The sequence below is a fragment of the Nicotiana tomentosiformis genome, chromosome 12 (genome assembly GCF_000390325.3).
Source record: "Nicotiana tomentosiformis chromosome 12, ASM39032v3, whole genome shotgun sequence".
In the NCBI taxonomy this organism is placed as follows: domain Eukaryota; kingdom Viridiplantae; phylum Streptophyta; class Magnoliopsida; order Solanales; family Solanaceae; genus Nicotiana; species Nicotiana tomentosiformis.
The window spans coordinates 12909843-12920896 of NC_090823.1; the positions used below are offsets into that span (position 1 = coordinate 12909843).

At 35.6% G+C, this 11054-nt stretch overlaps 1 protein-coding gene across 1 annotated transcript; it reads right to left on the reverse strand.

Moving 5' to 3' along the window:
- Positions 1-9996: 9996 nt before the first annotated feature.
- On the reverse strand, positions 9997-10851 carry LOC138902247 (mitogen-activated protein kinase kinase kinase 20-like). The gene has a single exon (XM_070190094.1). It carries the CDS (start codon positions 10849-10851, stop codon positions 9997-9999), a length of 855 nt encoding a protein of 284 aa, XP_070046195.1.
- Between the last annotated feature and the right edge of the window lie 203 nt (positions 10852-11054).

The following is an 11054-nucleotide window of genomic DNA, read 5'->3' on the forward strand; positions in this document are numbered from 1 at the left end:
TTTGAGAAATTATAATGTTTGGAGAAACAAGATGAAAGTTTGTTGTTCGTGAAAAAGATGTATCTACCAGATTTTACAGCTCATAAACCCAAAACTACATCTGATGAAGATTGGGATTTCAAGCACCAACAAGTATGTGGACATTAGGGGTGTACAAATCGAACCAAAAAACCGCACTAAACCGCAAAGTCAAACCAAACCGATTAAAAATTCCGACTTGGTTTGGTTTGATTTGGTTTGGTATTGAGTAAAAAAATCTGAACCAGCCCGACATATAAATATATAATTTTTATATATACTTTTAAGATTTTATATAAAATTTTCTTTAAAATATGTCTAGAAATATTTGGGATTCTCTTGCGGGATATAGATTTTAATAGAATATGAAATGCTCCATATTTATTGACCTTAAATAATGGGTTGTATGATCACTTTCTTATCAAGTGTTACTGAAATGCGTCTATCTCTTTATTCTTCCATATTCATATCATATATTAAGATCTATTAAATTCTTATATCTTTTTCGAATGTGAAGTGATTATTAATATTTATGTATCATATTGATTTTTATGTTTAATTACTAAATTCGGTTAACCTAAAAGTGTACATCAACGAAAAATTATTATTAGACAACTAAAAAAATAACTATTATGTGTTACTAATAGAATTCTCCCATAAGAATATTTTAATCGATAATATGTTTGTCAATTTTTTTTATATTTTTACTAAATATATATTTACTTATCAAATATTTAACAAAGTAAGATTGAAATAATATTTAAGTAACAAAAAAACCCGAAAACCCAAAAAACCCGACAAAACCGAACCAATCCAAACCGATATAGTTGGTTTGGTTTGGTTTTGCTAAAAACCGAACCAACCCAGTCCACGTACACCCCTTGTGGACATATGCGACAATGGGTTGAAGATAATATTCACAACCATATTGTGAATGAGACATATGCGATATCATTGTGGAAAAAGTTTGAGACTCTTTATGTTTCAAAAACTGGGAACAACAAGTTGTTCCTACTAAAGCAATTGACGACCTTTAAATACAAGGAGGGCAGTCCTATCCTTGATCATATAAATGATTTTCAGGGTGTCCTTGATCATCTGTCTGGAATGGGAGTTAACTTTGATGATGAGGTACAAGGACTTTGGCTTCTTAATACTCTGCCAGACTCTTGGGAAATTCTTCATATTTCTTTGACAAATTCAGCTCCTGGAGGTAAGGTAACCATGGAATATGCAAAGAGTGGTGTGTTGAACGAGGAAGTAAGGAGAAAATCTGAGGTTCGTCCTCATAAGCAGATATCTTGGTTACAGAAGACCGGGGGAGAGATAGAACAAGAGGTTTGAGGAATAGAGGTAAAAATAGAATTATGTCAAGGTCCAAATACCATAATATTACATGCAACCATTGTGGAAAGAAAGGACACATCAAAAGGCTTTGCTACAAGTTGAAGCAAGAGAATAATGTTTCTGCTATTGTTCGAGATGAACTTCTTTTTTCTTATGATGAAAACGTCATCAATTTGGTATCCCCATGAGATGAGTTGGATAGTAGATTCTGGAGCTACATCACATGTCACACCAAGGAAAGACTTTTTCTCATCTTATACTCAAGTTGACTCTGGAGTATTAAAAATGGGCAATGCAGTGAAGTTAAGATGTTTGGTGTTGGCACAGTTTGTTTGAAAACTAATAATAGTTCAACGTTACTTTTTCAAGATGTCAAGCATGCTCCAGACTTTTCTTTTAATTTGATCTCCCCAGGAAGATTAGACGATGAAGGTTACCATAATGCCCTCTTTAATAGCCAATGGAAGCTCACCAAGGGCTCGTTAGTAGTGGCTCGAGGAGTCAAGTCTTCTCATCTATATGTGACACAGGACTCTATTCTTAATCATTCCATAAATCTGGTAAAAAGTGACACTTTATCAGAATTGTGGCATAGAAGATTGAGTCATATGAGCGAGAGAGGGATTACGTGTTTGGCTAAGAAGAGTTTGCTTTCTGGGGTGAAATAAGCAAAGCTGGAAAGGTGTATCCATTGTTTAGCTGGCAAACAGAAAAGAGTTTCCTTCCATAGCCATCCTCCTTCAAGAAAGCCCGATTTGTTGGAGTTAGTACACTTTGATTTGTGTGGTCCTTTTAAAGTAAAGTCAAAAGATGGCACTTTACTTTGTGACCTTCTTTGATGATCATTCTCGCAAGCTCTAGGTGTATCCTTTAAAATAAAAAGATCAAACACTCGGCGTGTTTAAGGAATTTAAGGCCTTAGCTGAGAAACGGACGAGGAAGAAATTAAAATGTATTCGCACAGACAATAGTGGTGAATATTGTGGTCCCTTTGATAACTATTGCAAGGAACAAGGAAATCGTCATAAGAAAACTCCACCCAAGACGCCTCAATTGAATGGTTTGGCAGAGAGGATGAATAAAACTCTAGTTGAGAGAGTTAGATGCTTGCTTTCAGGAGTTAAACTTCCAAATATATTTTGAGCGGAAGCACTTAACACTGTTGCATATGTTATCAATTTGTCTCATGCTGTTGCTTTGGATGGTGATGTCCTAGACAGAGTTTGGTTTGCCAAAGATCTTTATTATGATCACCTGAGCGTTTTGGGCGTAAAGCTTGTGTGCATGTTCCTAAAGATGAGAGATCGAAACTGGATTTCAAAACTAAGCATTGCATCTTTATCGGTTATGGTCAAGATGAGTTTGGGCATCGTTTTTATGATCATGTTGACAATAAACTTATTACAAGTCGTGATGCAATATTCTTTGAAGACCAGACTATTGAAGATATTGACAAAGCTGAGAAGATAGATTCTCAGAGTAATGAAAGCTTAGTTGATATTGATCCAGTTTCTATTGCTAAGCAACCTATTGTACATGAAGGAACCCAAGACAATAATGAAGATAGTGATCAAGATCAAAATGATCATCATGGTGTAGATATTATGGATGCTCCAGTTGATGAAGTTGTGGTTGATCAGCAATCAATTCCTGCTCAGGTAACTACTTCGAATGCTCCTGAAACCTCTCTTAGAAGATCTACAAGGGAGAAGCAAAATATTCATGAGCTATCCTCCTGATGAGTATGTACTTTTGACTGACATGGGAGAATCTAAGAATTATGATGAAGCCATGCAAGATACTCACAAAGATAAGTGGATAGAAGCCATGGAAGATAAGATGAAGTCACTCCATGAGAATGTCACATATGAGTTAGCGAAATTGCCGAAAGATAAGAAAGCTTTATCAAACAAATAGATATTTAGAGTAAAGCAGATAACCATACCTCTGCGCCCAGGTACAAGGCGAGGTTAGTTGTTAAAGGTTTTGGCCAAAAGAAGGGAGTTGACTTTGATGAAATTATCTTCCCCTATTGTGAAGATGCTTTCTATTCGTGTGGTTCTAGGCTTAGCCGCAAGTCTAGATTTAGAGGTTGAGCAGATGAATGTCAAGACTACTTTTTTTCATGGTGATTTAGATGAGGATATTTATATGGAGCAGCCTGAGGGTTTTGTAATTAATGGAAAAGAAAACTATGTCTGCAAATTGAAAAAGAGCTTGTATGGATTGAAACAAGCTCCAAGGCAATGGTATTTGAAGTTTGAATCTGTCATAGAAAAACAAGAGTACAAGAAAACTTCTTCAGACCACTATGTATTCTTCCAGAAGTTCTCTAATGATGATTTTATTATCTTATTGCTTTATGTGGATGATATGCTTAATGTTGGCAATAATAAATCTATAATTACAGTCTTTAAGAAGTAGTTGAGCAAATCGTTTGCGATGAGGGACTTGGGGCCAGCAAAAAAAACCTTGGGCACTCAAATCTACCGACACAGAGATAAAATGGAGCTATTTTTGTCCCAAAATAAATACATTGAGAAGGTACTCAAGAGGTTCAATATGACAGATGCAAAAGTGGTTAGTACTCCTCTTGCTATATACTTCAAATTGAGTATTAGTTAGAGTCCATCTACTGGAGAAAAAAGGATATGTCTCGTATTCCTTACTCTTCTTCCAGTGGTAGCTTGATGTATGCTATAGTTTGCACTAGATCATATATTGCACATGTCGTTGGTACTGTTAGCAGATACCTTTCTAATCTTGAAAAAGAACATTAGGATGCAGTAAAATGGATACTAACTACTATAACCACCTCACTAACCAATCACGTGTATTATTAACTAACTAACTCCGTGATCGAGGGATATAGTGATGCAAATTGGATCAATGGATCATCTGAAGTTAAATCCACGAGTGGATATGTTTTCACAGGAGCAGTGTCTTGGAAATCATCCAAACAAATGTGCATCGTCTGTTCTACAATGGAATCTGAATTCATAGCTTTAGATAAGGCCGGTGAAGAAGCTGAATGGCTCCGGAATTTTTTGGAAGATATTCCATTTTGGCCCAAACCTTTGGCATCTATTTGTATACATTGTGATAGTCAAGCGGCAATAGGCAGGGCAGGGAGCGTTATGTATAACGGAAAATCTTGTCATATACGACGGAGACACAATACTGTTAGACAACTACTCTCTAGTGGTGTTATCACAATTGACTACATAAAGTCAAGAGATAACGTGTCAGATCCACTTACAAAAGGCCTTTCTAGAGAGGCAGTTGAAAGATCATCAAAAGGGAATGGGGTTAAGGTCTAGGACAAGTCATCATGACGGTAACTCTACCTAGCAGACTGGAGATCCCACGAGCTAGGTGCAAACAGATCAAACAAAGTTATGAATGACAGTTCAACATTGTCAAATAACTCAACCCATTCTCGTGATGAAGACAATATTCAGAAATTGAGGTAAAGCATTAAGGCTTTTTGATGAGTCAACAAAGCTTAAAGGTTTTTTAATGATTTATTAAGTCTGGCAGGATATGACCAGATAGTGTGTCTATAGGATTACACGTTTAGAAATCACCTATGTGAGTGTGAAGTGTAAGCCGCTTCAAGGGGAATGAAAGTAAAGGCCCATTCTCTAAGCACTTATGAAACCAGGCGGTGTTCATGGCTGAAACGAATACAACCGTGAGAACCATAGATGGTTAAGGATTGATCGTGTGACTTATGTTGTCTAGGTATACAACAAAGCTCGACGGTTCAAAGATATCAAATCTACCGATTGACCGAGTATATCCGATATAAGTTCACTACGGAAAGTTCAAAGGGAAATTTACTTATCCAGATGCAATTAATTCTTGCATGTAAAACACACACGCGTCCGTGCATTTCTTTATTTTATAGCCATTCCCCATTCATGTGGGGGATTGTTGGGATTTTAAGCTTGTGTAGCTTAAAGAGGGTGAATGAGAAATGGAGGGAAAATGAAATATTTGAGTTTCCCTTGGCAAAGGGACATTGTCCCATATCGGAGAATGAAAAGACTTTTGATGAGTATATATATAATTGCTCTTCTTCTAGCTCTTAAAGAGTTAAGAAGAAGGGAAGCCTCGCGCCGTCGTCGTCGTCGCTCGCTCGGCTCGGCTTCGGCTTCGGCTTCGGCTTCGGAATTAACGAAAAATTCAATTCGGAATAACCCGCGACCCGGTTCGATCAGGCCCGTTTTCTTTCCCGGATTATTTTAAATACATTTTCCTGCAATATTTCAAACAACCCTGTTCCAACAGCCATGGCTGTTTCTGAAAGGTTGCAAACCTTTTCAGAAACAATGCCAGCAACTCTATAAATAGAGTTTGAATCCCAGAATCTTTCCTTACGAAATTTTCTGAGCTTCTTCTTCTTCTTCTTCTGCACAAAAACATTCCAGTGTATTTTACAGCCTTCGAGTGGCTTGCTGTTCACCGGCGCTTTGGTACCAATACTCCGGTGAGTTAAATCGTTCTATCCTGGGAGGATATATTCCAGCACCTCGGGTACTTGAGGGAAATAATTTTCTTAAGGATACACTGTATATTCAGTGGGCTCGATTTATTCCTATACTATTTTTTTTTTCAGAATCTATTTCGTTAAACAAATATTACTAACTTTCTGTTTTGTTTTTTCAGAAAGTTTAATTATTTATTACAGCAATACAGAATTATAACAAATTAACCTGCACAAAAACATATTGTCCGACAAGGCCGTGATAATTGAATAGAAGGGTCACTAAAGAACCCTCTCATTATAGTGTTCTTCACGAGAAAAAGTTTATCCCAGTTCTCTTTTTCTACATATAGTATACATAAATATATGTTTCTGCATGTATTCAAAAGAAGAAGAGGAAGAATAAAATGAATAAAGCTAGAAAGAAAAAGGGATTAATTTTTTTTTGAATCTGGGCATCCCGAAATGCATTTTCTTTACCTTTCTTTTTGAGCATTATGCTATGGTTGACGATTTGCGTTTCTTCACCAAGCTATGTCTTTTTTATGCTTAACATTCTTGCTTCTATCATTTTATTTCTTTATTTTATCTGGAAAGATATACACAACAGTGTGCACTGAAAATTTTAAATCTTTTTTGCCTAAAAGTTTCTTCGTTTGCCTTTTATCGACAACTGTATGTAATATTATGACAACTCGAGCTGTCTTAACTTGGGTTTCTTCTCAATCGCAAGTGGAAGTTTTTTTTTTTTAATTTTAGGGCTTGGGTTTCTGATTGAGAAAACTACCCTATGTAGCCCCTCAAAATTTTAATAGCCCATATTTTTGCACATTGACACAAAATAGCCCTTCGGCCCAAACATATTACATCTAATAGCCCGAAATATCTATTTTGTATATTTATTGTATAGTGACAGTTTATTTTGTATATTTGTTGTATAGTGACAGTCTATTTTATATAGTGACAGTATATTTTATATAGTGACAGTATATTTTGTATATTTTTTTGTATAGTGACAGTCTATTTAGTATATATTTTGTATAGTGACAGTTTATTTTGTATATATTTTGTATAGTGATAGTCTATTGTATATAAATTATATAGTGGCAGTCTATTTAGTATATTTTTATATAGTGACAGTATATTTTCTATATTGTTTGTATAGTGACAGTCTATTTTAGTATATATTTTGTATAGTGACAGTCTATTTTGTACATATTTTGTATAGTGACAACCTATTGTATATAAATTATATAGTGACAGTCTATTTTTGTATAATTTTTTGTTTCAATACTACTAATTCACTGCTAAACCAATCCTATATTTTGTATAGTGACAGTCTATTTAGTATATTTTTTATATAATGATAATTTATTTTTGTATATATTCACTATACAAATTTTTGTTTCAATACTACTAAGAACCAATTTTTTTGGTTTCAATACTACTAATTCACTTGGTTTATTTCAAAAGGACTGAATTTTTATAGGCTAAAGAGAAAATTAAATATGCAAGATCCATCAATTTATACACAAATAAAACCACAATTTCCAGAGCAAGAACACTTGAAATGTCCAAGATGTGATTCACCAAACACAAAATTCTGTTATTACAACAATTATAATCTTTCTCAGCCACGTCACTTTTGTAAGAGTTGTCGTAGGTATTGGACCAAAGGTGGTACTCTTAGGAATATTCCAGTTGGTGGTGGTTCTCGTAAGAACACAAAAATGTTCTTCTTCATCCAATAAGAAAATTTTCTCCTCAACGACGTCGTCTTCAGTTTAATCTTCAAAACCTGATCAGATAACAAATCCAAAACCAGAGCCATTTGGTATACCTGCAATTCCAGCTTTTGATCAGAACCTTAGTAGAGTGATTGGTATGACTAATGGGCAATTCAGTTCGCTGTTGGAGTCAAACGGGCCGCAATTTGGGGCTTTGCTGGAAGCTTTGAATACGAATAATAATGGGTCCAATTTGCAGTTAGGCGAATTTGCAAGGAATCAAAATACCAATTTGGGTTCGGGTTCGGGCTCAAATGGTACACGTCAAAATGGGAGTAATACAAATGGATATTTGGGATAACAACGGCTTCTTCGGCTGAGAAAAATGCGTATGATCGCTGAGAGAAGGAAGTTATGGTTTTGAGTGGCAGTGATATTGGGCTAGCCTTTTAATTAGTTTTGGGCTGTTAATTGTATGATTTATTTTGTGGCTAGCTATTGTCATTAGTTTTTCCCGGATGGCTACAAACACTACTAGAAATTCGGCAAAAACCGACCAAGGTCGACCGACCAACTTTGGTCGGTTTTTTAAAATATTTTTTTTAATTTTTTTTTTACGAAACCGACCAACTTTGGTCGGTTTTCTTTGGCGCAAAAATGCGGGAAACTATTTTTGAGTCCCGCGAAATTTATATTTCAAGAAACCGACCAACTTTGATCGATTTTTCCATTAAAATAAATAAAAATTAATATTAAAAAAACCGACCAAAATTGGTCGGTTAATTCGGCGGGTCATTTAAAAAAATCGACCAACTTTGGTGCCAATTGATACCCATTGGAGACGGGTGACAATGTATATCATACTCTATTACAAGCGTGACAATAATTTCAATTTTAGTTCTTTATAGCCTATTTCGTTTGCTAATGTTAGCCCTTGTTTGATACGGAATAGTTTTAATTTGCAGCGAGACGTAAGGCAGGCTTCATCTTGCTTGAGTGTCCGAGCATCTACTTATCTTGATCATTTCTAAAAATCTCACCAAATTAAAAGCACCATTTTCAAATTGAGTCTTGATATTACCGTGTCTTTGGAGATTCTTCCATCTTTTCTACCTTTTGGCACATCCCAAGTAGGAGCTCCAGACTGGACAAAATATATATGCCCAATAAATAATTTCACATTAGTAAAGAAGTAATATTGCTTTTCTTTTTTGGTTTGCTAGGAATGGTTTTTATGGTAATATCATGTTTATTTTTATTTGCCAGCAATGAATAGTTTAGCAATAGATATATAGAACTTACAAGAGCAACAGCATCCCTAGCAGCGAGAGCTAAAATATCAGCACAAGAGACCACTCTTAACAGCGTCTATGACATAGAATGCATGCAATGAGATGTTAGGGGGTCCATCTTTTTCTGCTTTATTGTTTCTTCTGTTAACTCAGGGGTATATATGGCCAATAGTAAGAATATAAGGGCTAAATTAACCAAATAATATAACGGAGGGTAATTATATATAATATTCAATAGTATAGGGATATTTTTGACTATTTTCCGTAAAATTAAAAAGTATTATGATTTTTATGGCAGCCATAAAAATAGAGGATAAGTGAATAAAAGAGGCATTATTGCTTTCGATTCTAATATCCGATCGAATTAGACAAACAACTGTTTGAATCGTCACCAATGTTTCCATGAATCTGACCGGGCCTTAACCCTAGTTTGCAATCGTTGAGCCATAAGTGTAATCTGTCAAAACTTGGACGGATTGGATTGTCAATCTAGTCAAAGCTCAAATTAACCTAACCTAAGGTTGGGTCATTTTAAACTATACATATAGTCCAAATTAATCAATAGGAAAACTTTGTCGAGTGAATTCAAAGTTGTTCTGTCTATATAATCTCATCAAACATAGAAAAAGATTTTCAATCTCTATAAAAAAGGAAGTTTGGTTTAATTTGATTTGATAATATTTAAATTGCTCAAATTGACATATTCTGTTGGGGGTTGGATCATAGCTTATTCATCGACTTAATTCGTTCTGTTCAGGTTCATGACCCAATCATTTACTCTACTCATTTTAACCTACTATTCAAATTTGACCCAAGCTGTCTACTTTACACTCTGGTCAAAGGCTTGACCGCGTCTCCACCCTAAGCAAGGTCAATAGCTGCAGTGAACAATAAATCATATAGATTGGTTGTGGTCACTATACAATTTTACCATGATGGCTAACTATGGCAGCAGCTGTAGTTTGTAATAACTATTAACTGGCGTGATGGGATAAAATTTTGGTGTAGAAGGTGCTAGATAAACTTTGGCTTCACGATCCTATTGCTAGAGGAAAAGCCACTATATATAGGTTTGAGCCATTGTGCTAATGCAGATGGAAAATATGTTACCATCTAGCCTCCATCAGAGAATGATCGTTGCTTTTATAAATGGAAGGAATGGATGCTTTAATAGCATATCAGCAGTCCATCGCGATCTCGGCTCCTTAACAAGACACTTTTTCAGAAAATCTTCAGCCTCTTTCGACAATCTTTTGTTCTGCAAATCCGGTGATCCCATTCCAATTTTGCACAATAGATAAACAACGTTGTTAGCTTCACTGCAATCCCATACTGTCTTCCCTGTAACCATCTCAAAGACAGTGCATCCGAAAGCCCAAATATCAGCTTCAGGTCCGTATTCGTTATCAAGAACTAATTTTGGCGCCATGTACATAGGTGTTCCTTTGAGTCCGTGCTTTCTTTTCTGACTCTTTACTCCTCCAACCTTCTTCGCGAACCCGAAATCAGCAATTTTGGCAACTTTATCAGTACCAACTAGAAGAATGTTATCTGGTTTAATGTCACGGTGAACAAAACCTCTTCCATGAATATGACTAAGCCCCAATAGAATCGATTTCGCGTACTGTTTTACCTCAAAATCTTGCAACCCGTGCCTTGAATTTTGACCAATCCGATCAGCTAAACTTCCAGCAGACGCGTACTCGAGTAACATGTTGTACAATATCTTCCCATCTTCTTCAGTAACATTAGCTCCGAAACATCGAATAACGTGATCACAATCTTGAAACTCGTGTAGTAATTCTCTCTCTTTCTGTAACGACTTTGAACGCGAAAACAAGACAGATTTTACTGCGATTGTCGACGGAATATCAATGGAGAAGTTTGTTGTTGTTGCTGAAGTGACGATACCAAAACTGCCTCTTCCGATGGTTTTGCCTCTCGTCCATATTATTGGATGATCGGTGATCGCCGCCATTGAATCAATTTTTTTCTTGCTCTCAATAGTAATTGATAACCTGGTTTTTGTTTTGTTTTGGTAACTTTCTGTTATTGCTGTACTTACTTATATATAAGTAGGAGTTACCTAGTTTTCCTTTTCCCTATTAACATATGATTACGTGTTTCTTGAGTTACAAGCTAGGTTTTTATTTTAGGGCCGAGAAACTAAAGTTGTAAAGT